At 43.0% G+C, this 24,948-nt stretch overlaps 1 protein-coding gene across 2 annotated transcripts in view; it reads right to left on the bottom strand.

Annotated features, from left to right (window-relative positions):
• Positions 1-24,669, bottom strand: part of myo6a (myosin VIa) — an 86,682-nt gene extending 62,013 nt beyond the window's left edge. For both annotated transcript variants that reach the window (XR_006079259.1, XM_042300647.1), the window contains exons 1-2: positions 24,508-24,669; positions 5,867-6,001 (exon numbers count right to left, since the gene is read on the bottom strand). Coding sequence is in view for 1 of the 2 variants with exons in the window: in XM_042300647.1 (XP_042156581.1) it covers positions 5,867-5,983 (117 nt within the window). In the remaining variant the exon portion in view is untranslated. The remainder of the gene's footprint in view (positions 1-5,866; positions 6,002-24,507) is intronic.
• Between the last annotated feature and the right edge of the window lie 279 nt (positions 24,670-24,948).

Here is a 24,948-nt window from a genome sequence, read left to right as displayed (position 1 = left end):
CTGCAGAGCACAGCCACCATGCATTATCAGTACACGTGCATGGCCCAGGACAAACAATATGGCTAGCTACATGTTCCCATAGGCAGGGCTTGAGATGTGAGGCTGGTGTGTTTAACTCATAGCATGTGCTTTTAAGGTAAACACATCTGGCGAGTACTATGGGTTATTTCAGAATCAAAAGCACACTGCAATTGCAAGTTAGCGTGACTCCGTATGTGAGAGCGCAACTAGCAGTTCAGTGTAGTTGATGAGTTTCCTTACTCAAACTACCAATAGGTTCCCTTCTTCGCGAGGCATTGGAAAAACTCCCCGGTCTTTGTGGTTAAATCTATATTTGAAATCCACTGCCCAACTAAGGGACCTTACAGATAATTGTATGTGTGGGGTAGAGATGAGGCAGTGATTCAAAAATCATGTTAAACACCATTACTGCACAGAGTGTCCATGCAAATTGAGTGACTTAAGCAAATGTTTACTCCTGAAATTATTTAGTCTCGCCATAACAAAAAGGGGTTGAATACTTGACTTAAGACATTTCAGCTTTTCATTTATTTCGAAAACATAATTAAACTTTTGACATTATGGGGTATATTTGTGTAAGGCAGTGATTAAACATGTCAATTGAATACATTTTTAATTCAGGCTGTAACAAAAAAAATGTGGAAAAGGTCAAGGTGTAGGAATAGTTTCTGAAGCTATGCAGTGCATTCATGTTTATGGAACTATGAACAAACACAGTGGACTACTTGGATAACCAAAGCTAGTGAAAGATGGCTGGCTGCACCTTTCTCCTTCTGCATGGATACATTCATCTTACCAAATTCAGAGACGCCAACTGTTTTAGCGCCTGATGACGGTGGTATCTTCTGACCGAGGGAGTTTTGGTAAGAGCCCAGACGCTTGCTGTAAACATTAACACGCACCACTTACGGTACTGTTTTAGAAACATAAGGAAGGTATCTTTCATATCAGCGAGAATATAAATATTATAAAAATATATATATATTTTTTTACTTTAAATTACTACACACCTTTATAGGGATAGTGTTCCCACCGGGGCATATCCCAATGTTACAGCGCTTGTTTACGGGAAACAGACAAAAGACAGAGGTGACCGCCTGTGCTAATTCGCCATCTAGTGTGCTCCAAGCGTCACTACGGAAGTGTAGTTGTCAGATGGACACACAGCCTTACGGATCTGTGCATAACTGCTACAGTAAGTGTATATTTTTTATTTGAAGGGTTCTTTCTCGCAGATGAAAGATAAGTGCCATATGTTGTTTTCGAAAGCCGTATCGCAAGCGATGATTGACGTTTCTAAACATTAAAGCGCATGTGAACTACAATCCCAGCGCTGAGTTAACTGGTAAAAACTGTAGGGAGAAGGCAGAATGCAGCCTGGTGTTTGAGAGCTACATTCTCCTGGCCTGCCCCTAACACAGCACCAGCTAAAAGCCTTCTGCAATTTTACCTTGTCCATTCCACACATGGCAAAAACATTTCTTCACCAGTGGGAAAAAATTTACATGTTTAACAAATATTTTAGAAGTTCATTTGTGGAACATAAGTGGGGTGACCTTAGGCGGGTTGCAATGTGTGTAGCTAGCTAGGCCAAGCCAGACATAGCATTACGTCACAAATGGCACCCTGTTCCCTACATAGTGCACTTCTTTTGACCAGCGCTCTGGGCACTATGTAGGGGATAGTGCGCCATTTGGGACACAACCAGCCCGTGCCAGCTCCCTCTTGCGGGCCATGGGGACCTGTTGGCATCTCCTCTTCTGGGCCAGCAATTTAGGTATCGTCTCAATTGGCACGCTATTTCCTATTTAGTCCACTACTTTTGAAAGTATTGCACTATACAGGAAATAGGGTGCTATTTGGGATGTGTCCGTAGTGTCTCCAATAGAGGCACTGCAAGAAGGTTTTAAAACATCCAAGAGTGGAGATGCCAAGGTTACGTACAGTCAGTTCATTTTTCCTGCACACACGTGCCACATTCTGGGCCCAAACTGGCAGGATTCCAAAGCACTGAGCCACATGGGGTGACTGAAGGCAAGAGTAAAAGGAGAGTGAGGTGGGGAGGGACGGACGGTGAGGCAATGCCCCCTTGAATTTAAATACATCCCTCACCCCTCCTCCCTCTCTTTTCACAGACACCAAGGCAGAGCGAAACAGTGAAAAAAAAAAACTGCATCCTATTCCCTTTATAGGGCACCCATTTCAAACAGGGCTCTGGTCAAAATGAGTGCACTATATAGGAAATAGAGTTCCATTGGGGACACATGACCTAACGTTGTGGGCCACAGTCAGCCATTGTGGCTCAGGCTGTGTGTGTGTGACATGGTGTCATGCACTGAGCAGCCCCTCTCTCCTGACAGCGCCCCCCCCCCCGGGGTCTGCCAGGCTGCGTACGCCGCTGCTGCTCTGAGCGGGCTGGGTGTGGAGGAAGGGAGCTGTAGACTGGCACTAACTGGCTGCTGCAGGAACAGAAGACACATTGTGCCCCTCAGACTGCCTGTTACAGCACAGAACGGACCATAAATGCCAGAGAACGGACACATCCCTTACAAATGACGAACACACACAGCTTCCTTCATAATAAAAGATCTGGCGGAGTCTGATGATTTATGGGCCGGATGTAAACACTAGAAGTGAGCAAATTGAGGAGGACGTTCACTTTATGACAAAGCCACACAAGGAAGTACGAGTTACCATAGAAACTGGGTTTCGCTAACGTCAAGAGCTTTAGCGTAATACATTATCTAGTGAATTAGCAGTGGCGTCGAAGGGAAAGCCTACTTGACTAGGTAAGAGCCACTTTACCTCAGACACTGGGGCTTCATTCTGTACCAGTGGAGGGTAGGATCGATAAACGACTAAACTACAGCCTCTGGGAGATTTGATGTTTCACTAATATGTTAGCTGTTGGAGGGTCTTCGTGTCAAGATATGTTTCCATTAACTTCTCCAGCGATTTTTGGTCGACTTTTAAAAAGTTAATAGAAAATAGATGTGACAATTGACTGTCGGTAAAAATAATTTAAAAACTATTTTACAAAAACCTAGTACCAAATAAGTGGTTGAAGTGTTTCCATTATTCATTTATGTGAGGAATCAGCAACTGGCCCCATTGCTTCCCTTTTGAAGGTCCTCGGATCAATTCCCTGCCCCACCCAAATTAAAAATACATACCTCACTTGACCAAAAGTATGTGGTCATCTGCTTATCGAGCACCTCATTGCAAAATCTTGGGCATTAATATAGAGTTGGTCCCCTCTTTGCTGCTATAACAGCCTCCACTCTTCTGGGAAGGATTTCCATTAGATGTTGAACATTGCTGCAGGGACTTGCTTCCATTCAGCCACAAGAGCATTAATGAGGTCGGGCACTGATTTTGGGCGATTAGGCCTGACATGCAGTCGGCGTTCCAATTGAGGTCAGGGCTCCAGAGAGCACGTTTACAATGCTCAAATTCCAAAGGCAGCGAACTTTACTCCACTCCAGCTGACGCTTGGCATTGCGCATGGTGATCTTAGGCTTGTGTGCAGCAGCTCGGCAATGGAAACCTATTTGATGAGCGCGTGTGGCCTATCCGCTTCGCGACTGAGCCGTTGTTGCTCATAAACGATTCCACTTCACAATAACAGCACTTACAGTTGCCCGGGGGGCAGCAATTGGACAAACTGACTTAAGTGGCATCCTATGAAGGTGCCACGTTGAAAGTCACTGAGCTCTTCAGTGAGGCCATTCTACTGCCAATGTTTGTCTATGGAGATTGCAGGGTTGTGTTCTCGATTTCATACTCCAGTCAGCAACGGGTGTGACTGAAATATATACACACACTGAGTATACCAAACATTAGGAACACCTTCCTAATATTGAGTTCGCCATTGCACACTCCCTTCCTTTTGCCCTCAATTCATCAGGTCATGGACCCTCCAAGGTGTCAAATGCATTCCATAGGGATGCTGGCCCATGTTGGCCCCAATGCGTCCCACAGTCGTGTCAAGTTGGCTGGATATCCTTTGGGTGGTGGACCATTCTTGATACACAAGGGAAACTGTTGAGAGTGAAAAACCCAGGAGCTTTGTAGTTCTTGACAAAAAAACGGTGCGCCTAGCACCTACTACCATAGCCGATTCAAAGGCACTTAAATCCTTTGCCCATTCACCCTCTGAATGGCACCCATCCACAATCCAGGTCTTGTCCTTCTGTAACCGGTCTCTTCCCCTTCATCAACATTGATGTTGGATTTAACAAGTGACATCATCAATAAGGGGTCATGGACTGCAAGCTTTCACCTAATCATGATCTTAATGCATTGTATACACACTCTGTGTGTGATAAAACACTAGCTAGCAAACCTCTGTACATTTGACCTTATTTTAGCACCCCAAAAATGTAATACTTCCAGGTCAACTATAATATGAATACCATTGTAAAGCACCATTTCTCACCATTCCAACAAAATAAATGAGACCTTAATGCTGCACATCTACGGAAGACTGAAAAAGGCAATGGAGCTCTGCCAGGTCTTGTTAAAAAGGGCGGAGGGGAAAGCGAAGGCTACTGAGTGATGGTAAAAAAAGGGGGGGAATATGTTGTGAGGGAAAACGTTTTCACAAGTAAACCGCGGCTGTCGCGGCTTTTGAGAGTCATGACGGCTCGCAGCGATGACGCAAACATTTGACTATTGATTGAACTAACTATTGATGAACTCACGAGTAATTAACTCACCATTGATCATATCTTGTTTTTAATTCTGCGAGAGAAGTGCTACTTCTGGTGGAAAGAGGTTGTACGGCACACAACGAGTTGCAGAATGCGTGCCGAAACGTCACGATGTAGAGTACCGCGTCAGAGAGGTCCGTTTTCTCATAGTTTCTCCAGTACTATTGGTCCATTACCATTATCAATCAACACTTGAATAGAAATGTAGTTTACACCCCGGATTTTAATGCCACAGTTTCTACAGTCCCATCAGTTTTCATTGCAGCGTTATTTGAATGCTGTGGTTACGCAGAATGTATATTGAACAGTGTTAGTTGAGACCCCGACTGAGTTCCTTACTGTTGAGAGTTTGAATAGTAGAATACACTAAGTGCAATTTCAACATTTGGTTATGCATCAGTAGTTTCTCGTGTTAGGCTAATTGAGTGACTATCAATTACTGACATGTCAACTAACATTTTTATATAAAAAGATATGAATTTGTTAGTCTTACTCATATGTTAATACCTGCAAACATCTCTACGCCCCATGGCAAAATGGGCACGCAAACCCGCCAGCAACTGCGCCCCCTCAAGATGAGTTCAGATTTGTTGTAGGCCCCCATCAAATATTTGCAATTTCAAAATATTACCAGGTATCAAGGTATTGCCATGGTCCGTGCCATGGGGAAACTTGCACTCCTGTAGATCTGAAATAATTGGATGGTGGAACTTGCATCCAGAAAAGCAAAGCAAAGCAATTCAGGCATTCTTGAAAGTCAGTACAAGATTTTACAAAGCAGTACACCTTCAAAATAAATTGCAGAGTGGAGGTCCCTCCTTGTCAATCATAAGTTATTCAAAAAAAACTGTTTCCATCAAAATTTGTCACAATAAATTTAGAAGAAAATCCACCTGTCGAACAGATAAAAAAGTTGATCTTTAGAGCATTTATCCTATAGCTGCAGTTAACATGTCACAATGTTTTTTTAGGGGGGGGCATTGCTTTTGTCACCTTAACCTGGTGCAGTAGAAACCTGCCTACTGATGGCCACCACCACAATTACGCAAATTCTCCATGTGCAAAATGTTACAGCGATGGATGTCTGTTTTCGCAAGGGTGTGTGTATATTTGCAGGACATATGATCACCTACCTTTTGCCCCTGTTTCAGCGGCTCGATGGTCAAGCTGTTGGCTCCTATGTCCACTATGGTCCCCAGCTGGAACCCATCTGCTGGATGGGGCGCCCACACCGGCTTCCCATCCTCCATTGGACCGCTTGAAGAGCACTGCAACACAAAAGGAAAGAAACAGGGGACCATGAGAGGCCTGTTCACATTCCTAAAGCCATGAAACAGTTATTCAATTTTTTTTTAATTTAAAAAAACACACTAGAACGAGGAGTGGGAGGCCCCGGTGCACAACTAAGCAAAAGGACAAGAACACTAGTGTGTCTTGTTTGAGAAACAGACACCTCACAAGTCCTCAACAGGCAGCTTCATTAAAATAGTACCCGCAAAACACCAGTGAAGAGGAGACTCCGGGATGCTGGCCTTCTAGGCAGAGTTCCTCTGTCCAGTGTCTGTTCTTTTGCCCATCTTAATCTTTTATTGTATTGGCAAGTCTGCAATATGGCTTTTTCATTGCAACTCTGCCTAGAAGGCCAGCATCCCGGAGTCATCGCTTCACTGTTGACGTTGACTGGTTTTGTGTGGGTACTATTTAATGAAGCTGCCACATAACCAGCATGGCTAAGTGTGCCTTGAATTCTAAATAAAATCAGTGCGTCACCAGCAAAGCCCCTCCACACCTCCATGCAGGAAACTGACTCCGCATCTCACAAAACACAGCGGTTCGAACCAAAAAGGTCAAATTTGGAATCAGACCAAAAGGACAGAGTTCCACCGGTCTAATGTCTATTGCTTGCGTTTCTTGGCACAAGAAAGTCTCATCTTCTTCTTCTTCATGGTGTCCTTTGGTGGCGGTTTCTTTGCATTAATTCAACCATGAAGGCCTGATTCACACAGTCTCCTCTGAACAGTTGATGTTGATGTGTCTGTTACTTGAACTCTGAAGCATTTATTTGGGCTGGTAACTAATGAACTTATCCTCTGCAGCAGAGGTAACTCTGGGTCTTCCTTTCCTGTGGCGGTCCTCATGAGAGCTTCATCATAGCGCTTGGTTTTTGCGACTGCACGTTTTCCCATATTGACTGACCTTCATGTCTTAAAGTAATGATGACTGTCGTTTCTCTTTGCTTATTTGAGCTGGTCTTGCCAGAATATGGACTTTTACCAAATAGGGTTATATTTGGAATACCACTCCTACCTTGTCACAACACAACTGATTGGCTTAAAAGGATGAAAGAAATTCCACAAAATAACTTCAGGCACACCTGTTAATAGAAATGCATTCCAGGTGACTACCTCATGAAGCTGGTTGGGAGAATGCCAAGAGTGTGCAAAGCAGTCATCAATACAAAGGGTGGCTACTTTGAAGAAAATATAATATATTTTGATTTGTTTAACTCTTTTTTTTGATTACTACATGATTCCATATGTGCCATTTCATAGTTTTGATGTCTTCACTATTGTACAATGAAGACAACAGTAACAAAGAAAAACCCTGGAATGAGTAGTTGTGGGGACCTTCATTCAGTCATTACCTCTATCAATTCAGCCCTGTGCCAAGAGCTGAGTCTGCTTTCCACATTACCCTAAAAAGGGACTCACTACTCCAGAAATGTCCCTTTATCCAATCAGGCATAACAAAACATCAGTCTTTGCTAGTAACTTATTGGCTGGGCTGTAAAATTGACCTGCCCTTGTAAGTTTTACACATCCTCATGCTGATGAGTACTCTTGAGAGAGAGAGGCTAACTCCATCGGAAATATTAGGTCTATAAAAATACTATTTTCTTTTGTCTGTCCATAATATTTTGCTACACTTGGCCAATAACTCTTTGGCATCTGGCTAACGTCACTCTGACCAGTCTATTGAGGAGAAGGAAGTTCTCCCAATGCGAAGACACGTGACAGAGCTGATGATGCAGGATCATTTGAAGTCAAAGCTTAATTCCTGAAACCACATCAGGAGGTTGTGGGTACATGGAGTACTGCTACAGACCAAAAGGTTGCACGTTCGAGTGACAGAACTGTAGCATTTAAGCTAACCCTTTTCCTAACCTTAAGCAATCTTTAAGCTAAATTAACCCAGTTAGACATTACCTCAACACATACTACCACGTACTATACATGCCCATGCAGTACTCTAATATAGTCACATGAACCAAATGCGTTACTAGAACTGCCTGGAGGGTCGTTCCACCTCAAAAAGCACAAGAAAGAAGATTGACCCCCACCATCTCAGATTGTTACAAAATCGTTCCAGTTATTAGAAACAGTTAAGATTCTTGCAGCATTCTATTGAAATAATTTGAGAAATTAAAATTCTTTGCACCCAAATTGGCACTTAATTTAGAGGATTCATATAATATTAAACGAAATATAGTACCTAACATCCGATTTGGACCAAACTTTTCTAACAATGACTTAGACATGAGGAATCCCAAGAAATAGTCAAGTCACCCATGTAGTATGCAGCTGCGGCTCTGATTTGGGCTTCTTCATCCTGTGTAAAATGTATTCTCAGTGAATTTGGAGAAGTTTATTTTTTCCCCTATTCAGAGAACTTAAAGTTAGATTTGTCCCCTCCAACACTAATACTACCAGGTTCTGAACACCTAGACGCTGTTCCTGCTATTAAGTGAAAAATAGTTTGAAGAACCCCCCCCCCCGCCCTCCCACATTGTTAAAGTGATAGTTCACCCAAATTACAAAATTCGTATTGGTTTCCTTACCCTGGACAAGATGACAGCAATCCATGATTTGGTTGTTGGGCACTTTCCAAATGCCAACTTTCTAGCATGTGTCAAATTCAATGCAAGTCAATTGTACCTAAACTCAGCAAAGAAAGCATCCTCTCATTGTAAACTGTGTTTATTTTCAGCCAACTTAACATGTAAATATTTGTATCAACATAACAAGATTCAACAGACAAACTGAACAAGATCCACAGACATGTGACTAACAAATGGAATAATGTGTCCCTGAACAAAGGGGGGAGTCAAAATCAAAAGATGGCCACACCAGATACTGACGACCAGCTGTATTAAGTACTACAGTGTATTTCCTCCTCCAGGCTCTTCACTGGCCATGGTAGAACACTGACATTCCTGTCTTGCAGGAGATCAGTCACACTGCTCATTCTGTGCGTGGTGGCATTGTCATGCTGGAGGGTCATGTCAGGATGAGCCTGCAGGAAGGGTACCACATGAGGGAGGAGGATGTCTTCCCTGTAATGCACAGCGTTGAGATTGCCTGCAATGACAAGCTCAGTCCGATGATGCTGTGACACCATCCCAGACCACGAAAGACCCGCCACCTTGATCCCGCTCCAGAGTACAGGCCTCGGTGTAACGCAACATTGTTACCTGCGATGTCTGGTGAGGACCTACCTTACAACAGGCCTACAAGCCCTCAATCCAGCCTCTCTCAGCCTATTGGGGACGGTCTGAGCACTGATGGAGGGATTGTCCGTTCCTGGTGTAACTCGAGCAGTTGTTGTTGCCATCCTGTACCTGTCCCGCAGGTGTGATGTTCAGATGTACCGATCCTGTGCAGGTGTTGTTAAACGTGATCTGCCACTGCAAGGACGATCGGCTGTCGGTCCTGTAGCGCTGTCTTAGGCGTCTCACAGAACGGACATTGCAATTTATTGCCCTGGCCACATCTGCAGTCCTCATGCCTCCTTGCAGCATGACTAAGGCACATTCACACATATGAGCAGGGACCCTGGGCATCTTTCTTTCGGTGTTTTTAGCCCAGAGTCCGTAGAAAGGCCTCTTCCGTGTCCTAAGTTTTCATAACTGTGATCTTAATTTTCAACCATCTGTAAGCTGTTAGTGTCTTAACGACCGTTGCACAGGTGCATGTTCATTAATTGTTTATGGTTCATTGAACAAGCATGGGAAACAGTGTTTAAACCCTTTACAATGAAGATCTGTGAAGTTATTTGGATTTTTATCAATTATCTTTGAAAGACCTGGTCCTGAAAATCATCCTAATACATTAAAAAAATGGATTGTGGAACAACGATGTTACTTTAGATGACTTGGATATGAAGCGTGAAAATTCTAATATTAGGTACCATTTTCTTGCAATGAATTTGTGACACAAATGCTAAAAAAGTTGACATTTGAAACAGTGCCCAACAAAACCACCGCATAGATTGCTGTCAAATGAATCCTATAAATAAAAATGCTAATTTGAGTGCAAGGAATTAGCTTAATTTCTCAGAAATCAAATTATAACTCAACAGAATAAGGTTTGTGTAATACTTGTCTTATCCGTTTCCAACTACAGAAACAAATTTCAGAAAAATCTGAGATGGTGGGCATCATGGATTGCTGAAATGACATGGAAAGACACTGGAGCCATGCAGAGCAGAGCAGAGCAGAGGATGAACCTGATACCCACCCACAGAAGCCTACACACTGCAACTGAACATCTGACAGTTTAGCTTCAGCAGAATTATTGACGGTTCAATGAGCACCTAAAAATGCATGTAGGCCCATGTGTTCACAAGCAGAATTGTGGTCACATTTCAGCTCGTAGTCTAAAACTAAAAAGGTCCCATGGCAAAGGGCTCTCCGTCTGTACGTGTCAGAGAGTTCCATCACAGGGCTGACTGACATACATCACGCATGCTCATCATCACATCCATTGGCATGTGAAATAAAAATCAGAAATGCAAACCAAGCACTGACTGCACTGACTGCGAATGGCGTTTTCCGATGCAGCTATTAATGATGGTGGGAAGGACTATCAGTCTAGCGTACAGCATGATAAATCAGGCAGATATCACATATGGCTGACAACAATTCCTCCCTCCTGGTAACTGAGGGGACAGTAAACACAGTGATCGAAGCCATCGGACTCCGTCTGCGTCCCAATACTCTAGTCAGTGCCATTTGGGTTGCAGGCTCCGTTTATATGACGGTAACACAGTAATAGAGTCACGCCTGATCATGTGATTTCAACATGCCGTTCTGGAGCGAGTATGAGTTGCTACTCTATTCAGGCAAGCCATTAAAAGATTCCTGAACGCACTTTAGGTATGCCAGTCAATCTTCACAGCTCACGCCATTGATCAAAAAACAAAATGGCAGGTACTCCAGCACATTTGAAATAGGTTGAGCAATGTGCATTTGAAGAAAATATGTTACCAATCCCTGGGCAGAGGAAAGGGCATGCCGAGACTTATTTGCCTGGCCTTGTGACAAGGGCTGCACCTTATTCCCTGTGTAGGACTAGTGCCCAGCCTGGCCTATATGGCTGTGGTAGAAAAAAAATGAAGTAGTGCACTATATAGGGAACAGGGTGCCATTTGAGACACAGACAAAGTCCTGCTGTGATGTATTGCTGCATCATGGCAACTCCAGCACGGCGCCCGGGCAAGCGCCTGGCAACTAAAGAAGTCATTTTTCACAGGAATTTCTTTTTTGGGGGGGGCATGACACGCTGGCTCAACACACCTACTAGGACAGTGAAGGAGGTTACACAAGGAGGTATTTGCTTATCAGCCCACGTCTCTTACGGTTTACATAACCAAAAGAAAAGGACATCAAGGCCAGTAACTGGTTTCGGACATGAACAACTTGAGCAATGCACGGCTCTTTTTCAGTAACATTCTAAATGTAGGCCTAACTCAAAGAAGCTCAGCATACAACATAGAAAATGACATGGGAACTTAAGGGTTGACTTGTTGTTCAGCTCAACGAAACCACAAAATCTTGCTTTACTGTCATAATGAGCCCAGCTGGAGTCAGGTACATTAGCAGCAACAAGGCGACATACGCACTACCGTCATGCAGAGTTTGCACAGCCTTATGCCATCATGATAAACCAGTTGCATCAGTGATTGTGATGTGTGTACATGTGAAATGTCAGCTGCCCGCAAAGTATCTTGTGAGCGCACAACCAAAATGTAAAATTCTCAAAAGTTTTAGTGAGGAATCTGCACCGTTCTGCCAGAGCTTGGTGTTTATTATCAGATGTATTAGGTAACAAAATTTGACTTATTGGATATAAAATGTTAATATGTTAGAGCAGCAGTAACCAAATTAGGGGTCGCCTGATATGAAAACGAGGTTGCAGGAAAATTTCCCAAATCCAGAGAAATTAATATATACATACAAAAACTCATTGTCTTTGTATCTCAATAATCATTGTAAAATGTGGTTACCCTTAACGAAAATTATTCAAATCTAAAAGAATCAAATTAAACCAACCAATGGGAAAAGGCCACTTGACCGTTGCCCTTGGAATCATTCCTACAGTTCATGGCTAGGCTCGCTACGAAACACTGACAGAGACTTACATATTACCGCCCAAAATGTATATGGTGAAAATAATGTGTGGGGAGGCAGAGGCACAGAAACTCACATCAATACCTTTTGTCAGATATCAATTCTTCAAGTGTTAACATTGCTAGCAATCAACTGAACAAGTCAAGAACTCCATAGCTTACGCTCTCCAAATGGATGTTAACTGTGAGGGAGGCTAAGACTCCCATGCATTGACCTCTGTTTGCTATACATCTCAGGGGAATACTATTCACAAGGAAATATTGTTCAGTCTCACAATTCACAAGCATGAAACGGCACAGGGGATGTTCAGTGTGCTGCGTGGCTATATTGACGAAAAACAGATCCCGTGGGGTTGAAGGGTGGGCTTCCGCAACAGATGGGGCTCCATCTAAGGCGGGACGGCATCTGCACTCTAGTTATGAATGGTGTCTCCCTCTGTCATATGGAGGGGCTGTATGATACAACGAGAGCAACTGTCGGCAAGAGCTTATCACAGAACTGAGATTTACTACAGCAGGTACCTTCGATTGTAAACCACATCCACTGCCTGTTTGTTGTTATGTGGAGATGTGGGATCAGAACATGACGATGTTCTATTTCACGCTGACCAGGCTACACACCAAGGCTTGGTGGTTATCAAGAGGGAGGGTTGGAAAGATTTTTCACATTAAGAGGGGAACTGTTGTGATTCACAATGGATGTAAAAAAAAAAAAACAAAAAGTAAACTTTGGCTGTTAATCATGATTTTCATGTTCTGAATCGTCAATCATGAAAATTCCTCCCATTGGCTGTTAATCACAAATGTCTTCATATGGTTGGGGTCATGACAATTTTCATGATTGACGATTCAGAACAAGAAAATCATGTGTCTTGGTAAAATGTATTTTGTTACATAGAATGTCATCACTCTGAGCAGAGTGGGTGGACACGCTACTCTCGCTCTTCTGAGGATGCCACAATGTCAAAACAGAGGGAGGCAAATATGGGAGAAGAGCTTAGGGAGGATGCCACGAGGGGTGGGAGTGTGTGTGTGTGTGTGTGTATATATTTGTTTTGGGAGACATAGCCATGCCTATTCACTCTAACCAAAATGGTATTTAAGAAAAGGGACAGTTCTGCGAAGACAGTTATCCAGTGGTATTAATTTGAACGTTCAGGCCAATGGCAGCTGCTATAGTTGAGGTTTCTTGTGTGTTTCTGAAGAGGAGCTGGAGATCAAGGCAGACTGTAGCCTTTCCATTCTAAAGAAAGACACTGCTACCTTAGCAGAGGAAATAATTGAAAGGCAGTGTTTGAATGGGCTGTGAGTTATGCATGTCGGGCCTACTCTTCACTCTGCCACAGCGGGAACAAAACAGAGGATTGTTGGAGTATTGTCTGTACTGTCCACTGCACACAGAGCTTACAGTCATGGTAAAGCAGTCACGTAGTGGAGAGACAAAAAAAAAAAAAAGAGGTTGCATCCTCAATGTCACCCTGCGCACTACTTTTGACCAGAGACTAGGGGCCCTGGTCAAAAGTAGTGCACTATACAGAGAATAGGGTACCATTTGGGACACAGACAGCTTCTGAACACAAAACCCTGTGATGGGTTTAGAAACAATGGGCCTGGAGGCTGTGTTGAACGTGCCAAGAAGAGCTGAGCCTTCAAAGCCTTGTGAATCTGCCTGCAAAGTCTCATTCAATTTCTATGACACTCAGCCTTTCTTTCTATGGCTATGCTTAGCTCTATAAATATAGCACATTACTGGTATGAACTATCGTTTCCTGTTTAATGTGTTTAACATGATTGGATATCAGATATCAATTATTGCAGCCTGCAAAATGTAAGCTAATGGTGGTATGAGCTCAGAGTGGGAGAGGCCTACTCCAGCAGATTAGTGGACTTTAATAACATATGTCATGCTTAATAACTCTGTTAGAACTTGCATCACGGAGTAAGAGTCAGGTGGAGGTGGTTTGTCGAGACATGACCTATGTCCCAGAGTGAGAGAGACTATAAAAGTATTGCTTCCCTGCCCTGAAGGGTGCGTCGGTTTGCCCTAGAACACAGTCTGTACATACCTGACAAAAACAGGTTTTGAAACTATAGGGCCTAATGATTTAAGTTAACACCTTACGGATACATCTTGTTATATAACTATGTAGGCAATTCAATTTCTCACTGTCATGCTCACACAAAAGAAATGTTTTTCGTCAGAAAGGGTTCCACCCAAAGAAATAGAATGAGTAGAACAGGTTCCAAACCTCTAACCTTGGCAATTGGTCTGGTAAACTCATTCTAAGGTTCCTGACTGCAGGTCAGAAATAGGGCTTTCATCCATGCCCTGTTAACTGGAGCTGACATGGGCTCAGCAGGAGAAGTTCCCTGATCCTGGTTCCAGCCAGTCTGGTCTAGGAAGGTAATGGCTACTAGGGGGTCAAGCTCACCAGACATGAGTCTAGGGTTTAAAACAAGGGTTTTAAACTCAGGAGGTAGCCAACAGTACCTGAACTCAGCCTGTATTACTGCTCATGTTCTCAATTTGACAACATTTCTCCAGTTTGTGTGCCCAGTGAGCGATTGACCCAGTATAGGCAACTGTACAAAAGCTGAAGCACTACTCTCCTAAAGCCAAGCCTTGCCCAAACTAGGAGTGTAAAAGTATAAGAAGATTACCAGCTTTTTGCTATTGAAGTGGACAGGAATCTCCTCCCCTCCCGAGTCCCCCCCTCCCTCATTCCTAGAGACTCCATTTTGTGAACTCCCTCCCAGTCCAGTGAATTTGGTTTTGATGAGGTCAGCAGATACAGTGAATCCAAAGCTTAACTTCAACCTACAACCCCTGTTACACAGCTTAAAGATTGACAATCATCTTCAAGTCTAACCCCATTAAAAAAAAGTTTGAGGGACTCTACAACTTAAAAAAGTTAAACATTGGACAAATTCTACAGGTCTAGTGGATCGAATCAATTCCTTTCTATTGGGCCTAATTCCTATTTCATACAGTTGTTTAGAGGTGTTGGGAATACAGTGCATTCAGAAAGAATTCAGACCCCTCGACTTTACAGCCTTATTCTAAAATGGATTAAAATAGTTCTACACACAATACCTCATTATGACAAAGTGAAAACAGGTTTTTAGAAATGTTCATTTTTTAAATAAAATTACATTAGTATTCAGAGCCTTTACTTAGTACTTTGTTGAAGCACCTTTGGCAGCGATTACAGCCTCGAGTCTACTTGGGTATGAAGTTACAAGTTTGGCACAGCTGTATTTGGAGAGTTTCCCCCATTCTGCTCTACAGATCCTCTCAAGCTCTGTCAGGTTGGATGGGGAGCGTCGCTACACAGCTATTTTCAAGTCTCTCCAGAGATTGTTCGATCGGGTTCAAGTCCGGGCTCTGGCTGGGCTACTCAAGGACATTGAGACTTTGTTTATTGTCTGGGTTATCTTGGCTGTGTATTTAGGGTCGTTGTCCTGCTGGAAGATAAACCTTCGCCCTAGTCTGAGGTCCTGAGCGCTCTGCAGCAGGTTACCAAGGAACTCTGTACTTTGCTCCAGTCAGCTTTCCCTCGATCCGGACAAGTCTCCCAGTTCATGCTGCTGAAAAACAATCCCACAGCATGATGCTTCCACCACCATGTTTCACTGTAGGAAAGGTGACAGGTTTCCTCCAGACACGACACTTCAGGCTAAAGAGTTCAATCTTGGTTTCATCAGACCAGAGAATCTTGTTTCTCATAGTATGAGTCCTTTAGGTGCTTTTTGGCAAACTCCAAGCGGGCTGTCATGCGCCTTTTACTGAGGAGTGGCTTCCGTCTGGCCACTCTACCATAAAGGCCTGATTGGTAGAGTGCTGCAGAGATGGTTGTCCTTCTGGTTCTCCCATCTCCACAGAGGAACTCTGGAGCGCTGTCAGAGTGACCATCCTCCCTGACCTGATTGGCTGGGCAGCCAACTCGAGGAAGAGTCTTGTTGGTTCTTAACTTCTTCCATTTAAGAATGATGGAGGCCACTGTGTTCTTGGGGACCTTCAATGCTGCAGAAATGTTTTGGCACCCTTCCCCAGATCTGTGCATCGACACAATCCTGTCTGTCTCGGAGCTCTACGGACAATTCCTTCAACCTCATGGCTTGGTTTTTGCTCTGACATGCACTGTCAACTGTGGGACCTTATATTGACAAGGTGTGTGCCGTTTCTAAATCATGTCCAATCAATTGAATTTACCACCGTTGGACTCCAATCAAGTTGTAGAAACATCTAAATAATGATCAATGGAAACAGGATGCACCTGCGCTCAATTGAGTCTCATAGCAAACGGTCTGAATACTTGAATAACCTGTTTTCACCTTGTCATTATGGGGTAAATTTGTGTAGACTTAAGGGAAAAACTTTTATTTAATCCGTTTTAAAATAAGGCTGTAACATGACATGTGGAAGGGAAGGGGTCCAAATACTCTCCGAAAGCACTTTAAATAACAATTGTCCAAATTAAATCCAACTTTAATCCACAAAAAGATTAACAAATGTTTTGCCCCTAATGAACTGAGCAGCATTTCTGCCTAAGCATAGACGAGAGGATTTGATCCTGATTGCACTGCACTAGATCTAGGCTACATCCACTGGTATTTTTAAAAAGTCAAACTGACTAAAAAAAAAAAAAGGGCCACGGTGGCTTACAGATCACACATTATTACCTGAAATTAAAGTATCAGTAAAACATTTTAAATGAGCTTAACATGTTCAGTGTCAATTCACTTCTAATGTGCCCAGCCTTATTGGCACCACAGCTTCCAGGAGCTTTTAAACTCCTCTGGCAAGAAGCCCATCACTATTCAACTTCATATTAAAAAAAGTACACACTCTTATTTTATTTACAATCATGCTTCGAGTCGTGCGCCATAATCTTTGATTCCATCGTCACATACAACGATTCGTGCCAATCTTCCATTGACATACTGTATGCATAGGCTAATTTTGGTGCGAGTCACTCAAATAAGGATTCCGCTCACTGAAAACGAGACAGAACTGGGGCCCTGTCTGTGCAGTCGGTCTTTTGTCAACTAACCCCTAAGATAACTTCCTCTACCGCCAGTCCCTCGAGACATACACAGACAAAATCTCTTCCCCACAATCTAGTCTTTTCAGGCGTACAGTAATCTCTTTGCTGTGTGAACACCACTGATTATTCTACGTGCACATCCCAAACGGCACCCTATTCCCTTTAAAGCGCACTACTTTTGACCAGGGCCCATAGGTCTCTGGCCATACGTAGTGCACTCGGGAATAGGGTGCCATTTGGGACTCAGAGACTCTACAGATGCCCACAATGAATAGAGTGGAAGCCTCAGTGGCGCCACGGTCGGAAGACACTCCAATAGCAACAGAGGCACACCGCCAACCAAAGAACCAGGAGAGGAGTCCCCACTTCCCCCAGAGGCAAATCAATCTTATCCAGCTAAAGAGAACATGGAAAACACATGGAGATACTGACTGGAGCCAAATGGGACTGGAAGGAAAACACATGGAGATACTGACTGGAGCCAAATGGGACTGGAAGGAAAACCGTGGTGGCCTCTCTCGCACACACACACTAGGCCCAGGAAACGCAGACCGACAAACCCACAGTAGGGTCTGTAGGCCCCAAGCTGCTTATCCCACTGTGTTTCTTAAAAGCACTAGTTGAGTATCAGCAGAGGTACAGGATGGATAGCAACACAGTGGAGAGCTAAGTTTAGTAAAAAAGCTATACATGATTAAAGGCGAGACACACGTGAATAATTGATGCTGTGGCGAAATGCTGATTTATTTATTTTTAAAACAGTGAACGCTGAATGCTCATCCAATGGGCGAGGCAAAACCTTTTCCACTGCTCTATCTATAGAACCATAATATTTCTGTGTAGAAGAATAGCCTAAAAAATAAATAAATAAAAACTTCCTCAATTAAAAGCACCGGCCTATTATTCCATTTTATGTCACAGGGTTGGGATAAGGGAGCTGATGGAATAATATGGGGTCAGTTCACCTTGAATAAGCTTTACCCATACATAGCCTCCAAGACATGCCACCAGTGGTCTCTTCACCGTCCCAAAGTCCAGAACAGAGGCTAGGAAATGCACAGTACTATATAAAACCATGACATGGAACTCATCCACCCTGGGTAACTCAAGCTAGCAGTAAAACCTGAAATAAAAAAATTAATGAAACACCTGATGGAACCAGACGGACTGTGGAGACACACAACTGTAAATATTTTAGCAATATAATACATTTGTAATATTGGCGCAATTTAAACATGTATAACACAATGTCTTGTATGATGAATTGTTTTATTATGTTGTATTGTTTAATTCCTGTTTGGACCCCAGGAAGAGCAGCTGCTGCCGTGGTAGCTAATGAGGATCCTAATATGGGTTGTCACGATACCAGTATTGCGATACTACGACACCGGATTTTCCATGGCATAAAAGGAAAACATAAAGCAGACTAAACTCTTTGGTCCATTAAAGTACTGTATGTAAAATATTGTGTACTATAGCCTGGAAAAGAAACATGTGACAACTTAAGGCCGCTTGTTCCAACAGAACTTTTTTCCTCAAGAAATTCAAAGTATTGCGAAAACCCTAATAAATACTGTACAAAAATATAAAAACACAACATGTAAAGTGTTGGGCCCATGTTCCATTAGCTGAAATAAAAGATAATAGAAATGTTCCATACGTACAAACAAATTCACATTTTGTGCACTCATTTCTTTACATTCCTGTTAGTGAGCATTTCTCCTTTGCCAAGAATTCATCCACCTGACAGTTGTGGCATATCAAGAGGTGGATTACACAGGGGCAACTAAAACATGCAGTTGTGTCACACCTCAATGGCACAGGCGTTTTGAGCGGATGGATGTCAGTGTGCCAATTGCACGCTCCTGCAGGAATGTCCACCAGAGCTGTTGCCAGAGACTTGAATGTTCATATCCCTACCATATGCCACCTCCAGAGTCATTTTAGAGAATTTGGCAGTACGTCCAACCGGCCTCACAACTGCAGACCACGTGTAACTCATGCCAGCCCAGGATCCCCCACATCCAGCTTATTCACCTTCGGGATTGTCAGAGACAAGCCACCCAGACAGCTGATGAAACTGTGGGTTTGCACATCCTAAGAATTTCTGCACAAACTGTCAGAAAACATCTCAGGGAAGCACATCTGCGTGCTCGTCATCTTCACCAGGATCTTGACCTGACTGCAGTTCGGCGTCGTAACCGACTTCAGTGGGCAAATGCTCACCTTTGACTGCCACTGGCACACTGGAGAAGTCTGCTCTTCATGGATGAATACCGGTTTCAACAGTACGAGGAAAATTAAGTCATGTTGATGAGCAGTTTGCTGCACAATTTCTGAAAGGTGAAAATGTTCCAGTTCTTCCAGACATGTCACCATCCATTGAGCATGTTTGGGATGCTCTGGTTGGACAACATTCCACAGGCCACTAACAACCTGATGAACTTCATGCGAAGGAGATGTGCGGCGCTGCATGAGGCAAATGGTGGTCACACCGGATACTAACTGCCTTTCTGCTCCACGCCTCTATTATTATTTATTTTTTAAAGGCATCTTTGACCAAGATGCAGATCTGTATTCCAAGTCATGTGAAATTCATAGATTAGGGCTTAATTAATTGACTTCATGAGGAAATCAGTCAATTGAACTGTTAACTTAATAAAATATTTGAAAAAATGTTGCCTGTATTTTTGTTCAGAATAAATACCTAATGAGCCTTCAGGGATGGCAATGGAAGGGATCAATAATGCAGTCATATATTACAAATGGAAACTCCTCATGCTTGAGTCAACAGCAACTTTTTAGTCTAAACTCATAGCTTAGAGCACTAGCTGGCTGCAGACAGTGAAAAGAGATTTAAATCCATTTATTTCCTAGGCCTCTGTCTAGCCTGTGTGTTGTGGCTGTGTGTTACTAGGGCTATTCAGCCTTGGGCACTGGTATAAAAACTATCGAGCTGATACTCAAATATTGCCGAGATTACACACTTCCTAACAGCAACAACACTAAAACATACGGGTACTGGGCAATTTCCATGGTAACAGAACCACAAGGAGACAGATTTTTACCACCTTACACAAAACATCCACAGAAAATTGCCAAAGAACAGTGCATATGGACGTGAGCATCTCCCTCAATTTCTTTTTTTTTTTTGACACCAAGTTTCCCAAAAACTCAAAATGTCTACACTGAATTAAGATGTCAGCAGAAAGAATGGGGTGTCAGATGACACCTTGAGTTTGAAAAAAATATATATTTTGGTACAGTAAATGAAGCGGATTAACACCTGATAAGTGAATGACATCGTGAGTCCCTGATGTGTACTATACAGAAATGCATCCTGAATAAGTACACAAAAAAAAAAAGTAGAAACAGGCCATATCCTCCTTTTGCATGTTTGGGTATTATTTGACACATTGGCTATTATTCTAATTCTAAAACGAAACGTTGATATTAGTTGGCAAGGGTCTTAACGTCAACATTATTGGGTTGAGGCATTTATAATAGAAAACAGCTACCAGAAAGTGTTAAAAGTGAAGACCCCTACTCCATCTGTTAAACCGGAAATCAAAATGGCTTTGCTTATTCAAAATCTTTAGGATTGGAAAAAAAGTATATGCCTTCATTTCTCAAAAATAGACCCTTTGCTTTCATTTGACACCAAATCGTATGCGCTTCACATGTTGGTGCTCATGGGTCCTTTTACATGGAAATGGCCTACGTTAACTGTAGCGTGCACTGTGCCCTTTATCGAGTGGGCACTTGCTGTTTTGTTCGATAGTGATCACTAGTCCGCAAGTGTTTGGGCCAAAATGATCATGGAGACGATGCACACTCGATGTCCCAACTGCCACTTATCAATATTTCAAAATCCATTTGCTAGCATTGCGTCCCGCAACCCGTTGTGCATGCCTCACTCGCTATGAAACACAGATACTGGGGCAGAGACAAACTTGCCCTGAGAAAGTTGTAAAGTATAATTCAGTCACCAGTGATTTCATCAGCTGATTTAGTTTGCTGTAGCCTGTCCGCTGCTAGGTAAATTCCCTGACAAAGACAGAGATGGAATTTTAGCTAGCTAGCCAAGGATGTTGGGCACTGCACTGATAAAGAGTGTGTAACTTGTCACTTATTTACAATTGTTTGACAGCTTGCTGATGAAGTTGTCGACATGTTTCCAAAGCAACAATCGATATGTTGTAACATTGGGCCCACTAAAAGCACAGGCAGCAGTATTGACTCAGGGCAGAGCAGGTTGTTTCGCTACTGTTGCTTGCCTTTCTCTGCCATTTTTCCAACGATTACGTGCAGAGTGCTTTATATCCATGGCAAATCATTTGAAAGATGTCTCCTACTAACGTTACAGCATTGATGTGTTAAGTATTTGCCTGTTAGTGGAAGTTGTGTGATAACTGCGCTGGGATTTTTATTTTGTGGAATAAAACGTTTTGGTTAGGGATTTTTTAAATTTATTAACGTGAACATCCCAATTGGAATTAAAGGTGAATGTTTACACCCCTAAACATCTTCAAACCAGAACATTATTTGTTTTATGTGCTAATAGCACAATGAAAGAAAAACTAAATACTTTCCTTTTACAGCTCCAACCTCCATTGCCCCTCAATCTAAGTATCTTGCCCTGTACAACAAAGCTAGTTTGGTGGACTTATGATGAATATGTGTGCGCACACGTACAACAGACACAGCACCTGGAGAAGAGGCTCGATAGCCTACACCGCAAACTGTGTAAGGTGACACTCCTCATCACACTAAACTGAGACTTCAGTCTGATCACTGGGACATGACTAATTCAGCTCACATTACACTAATTACAAAGGTGATGGGGTCTGGAACTTTACATAGGAGCATCATACCATCCAGAAACACGATCCATTTGTGCAGTCCCGTCCCCATTCTGTCATCACTGGCACCCACCGCACTACTGTGGTGGTTAGCCTTAAATCTGCTTTGGTTATGGGTGGAGTCAATGTCTACGTCCCAAATAGCAACCTATCCCCTATATAGAGCACTACTTTAGACCAGGACCCCAGTTAAATGTAGGGCACTATCAAGGATGCAGCCAACGCCTGATGAAAGGGCCACAGTAACCCTGGCTAGGCCAAAGTGTGGGATGTTGTTATAGGAAAATATCTCCAAGTTTCACAATCAACACAGACGACAGTAATCAAATAAGTAACCAGCGAGATTGCATTTTACAGCCTCAAAAACCTTGTGTTTTACGAGCAGCGCCAGTAAAGCCAAAGGCCTTCATACAGGGTATGGCGCCATATCATATCCCAAGGCCAAAATGTAAAAGTAGGCTACAAAAAAGTAAACTAAAATCATTCCAATCCGAATTCAAATGAAACAGCTGTTAAGCATCTAGCAGGCTGGCTTTAGGACCACGCGGAGCATTGCCTGGAGAGAAGTTGCCAGCCTGCCACGCCTTTCATTTTTTTTAAATTAAAAAGCAGAGATGGGGCCAGATGGCTGACCAGCAAATTAAACTGTTTAGGCAGTGCGCCGATTGCTTGAAATGTAACACAGCATTTGAACTTGGCCTTGTAAGCCTCAACCAGATGTTTTAAGCACCGGTTACTTTCAATAATAATGTCAGTATTGGAGGCGTGTCCAATAGGCTAGTGGCTTCCCCTAAAGTAAATTGTATAGGAAATCTTGGCACATTTCATTAGTCTATACACAAATAAATAGAATCATTCAAAATAATACACCGGAGAGCATGATTTGGCCACAGAGGATCATTAGTCTTTTAAAAGTGACCTGTGGATTGTTTTAAGCGTGCAATTTGGGCAGCGCTCGCCGCAAATCGTCTATCAAATAGCTAATTGTTGAGTTGCAGAGGTCAATGAAAAGCAGGTAAATAGACCTAGCTCAATATTTTAAAAATACAATTGTAGTCAAAAACTGTTTGCTGTAAAGATAATACTAATCTGTCTCTAGTCATCTTACTTCTAAACTCCCAATTGAGCGCACAGTAGCCTATCTTACTGGCACCAGTGGACAGCATCAGCCATATCCCAGGGAGTGCATGCATATTCACTGTCTTCTTCATTGGATCAGGGCCACTAGTTTCCCAGCTGAACTGACACCACTGCCTTCTTATGAGTCAGGTTAACTTTAGTGAACGGTCCTCCCCTTCCTCCTCTGAGGAGCCTCCACTGGGTCTCGCCATTATGGTCTTCAGAATGTAAACAAAACAGGTTAGTTCAGGAGCTGGGTGTTGAAGTGAGCATTTCATGAAAAGCACTTTGAAGTTTTAATTCCCTCACCATTTACTAGCAGGATGTCACAGGTACTACACCTCTGTGGCAAAAAGCAGCAGTATCACTGTGACATGACTCATACCAATTCACTCTCGTAAAACCAGGTAGGGAAATGACCAAAGATCATAGTCCCTCGAAAAACGATGACAAATAATGTTCTGTGGAAAACGTCTCTCCAAAAACAGTGGGACCAATGGAAAATTGTCAACTTGAAACCTCTAGTTCTTTCCATCAGTGGTCTGTCTGGTCTAGTTGTCAGACCGAGAACAGCGTTGATTACATTGCACACACTGAACTCTTACGTAATCATTAACAGAAAGGGTAGAATTTTCAGGACAGTAGGCTACACATGTGAAAAGAGCATAGGCATTAGTTATTGCGATCATAACGAGAGCACGCACACCTGTGTGTCCATATATGACACCTATGTTTCTATTTTCAACACTGTGTACTGTAAGATATATGCGGGCCTAAGCCCATACTTCATTAACACTGTGGACAATGAATACACAAACCGGTACACCACGGCCAAGGGACAAGTAAGGGTTCCATTAATCCTCATGGAGTCGCGTTGGTGATGCGCGATTGACAGGATTCTATTGGAATAGAACGATTCCTTGGAACGGTTATAAAACAACCGTCTGGCATGCTCTACAGCTGGGAAACGACTGAACTGAAGAGTGGTGTAACGAACCAGTGATTCCCACATTGTTCTGTCCTGGAGTGTTTGTCAAATGTCGAATTTTCCAGATATATGTTCATATCATTCGAAACCTGTCGTTTTTTCTGAAAGGGAGCATTGCTTTCAGCGACAATGGCAACACAATTCCACATTCCAAGATGCAGCGTTTACGGTTTTCGAAAGGAATGATACATTTGATGTCAATCGCTTTCTGTGTTGACAGCCTCCATTGGAATCAATGTAGCCTGCTAACGTTAGCCAGCCTCGGAAAACCACCACCATTTCCAAAGCTTTCAACAATTACATTGGATTCAGTTTGTGGAGGAAAAAAGACAGTCGCGGACGTTACCTACCTCGTATGCGTTTCAACCTGTGCAGTCGGACACTAATTGTCTATAAAACATGTAAAGTTTCCACGATAGACTGCCGGGTGCAGATCCAACCTCCGAGCTCTCCCAGAGCTCCCCTTCCTGCAGCAGCACCCTCCGACTCCCTCAGAAGTCCTGGTGTGTATTCATTACGGTAACCATTTACCGTTTAAGAACCAACCGGAAGCAAAGAGAGCAAAACGAGAGTTTCTATTGGACAAATTCAAGTAGGTTCCGCCCGTTTCGTTTCGTTCGCTTCCGTTTAAGAAACGTTTTGCAACAGAATAGGCGGAATGAATACACCCCAGGGAATTGCTCGTGACGTCATGAGCATCACACGCAGTAGCATCCATTGACCATTGGGAGCGCTTAACACTGTGTGTCAGTTGAACATTCTAAAATTCTTCACCGAGTATACCAAACATT

The sequence above is a fragment of the Oncorhynchus tshawytscha genome, linkage group LG18, assembly GCF_018296145.1.
Source record: "Oncorhynchus tshawytscha isolate Ot180627B linkage group LG18, Otsh_v2.0, whole genome shotgun sequence".
NCBI lineage: Eukaryota > Metazoa > Chordata > Actinopteri > Salmoniformes > Salmonidae > Oncorhynchus > Oncorhynchus tshawytscha.
Note: the sequence above shows the minus strand (reverse complement) of the source record. Positions and strands in the feature narration are given on the sequence as shown.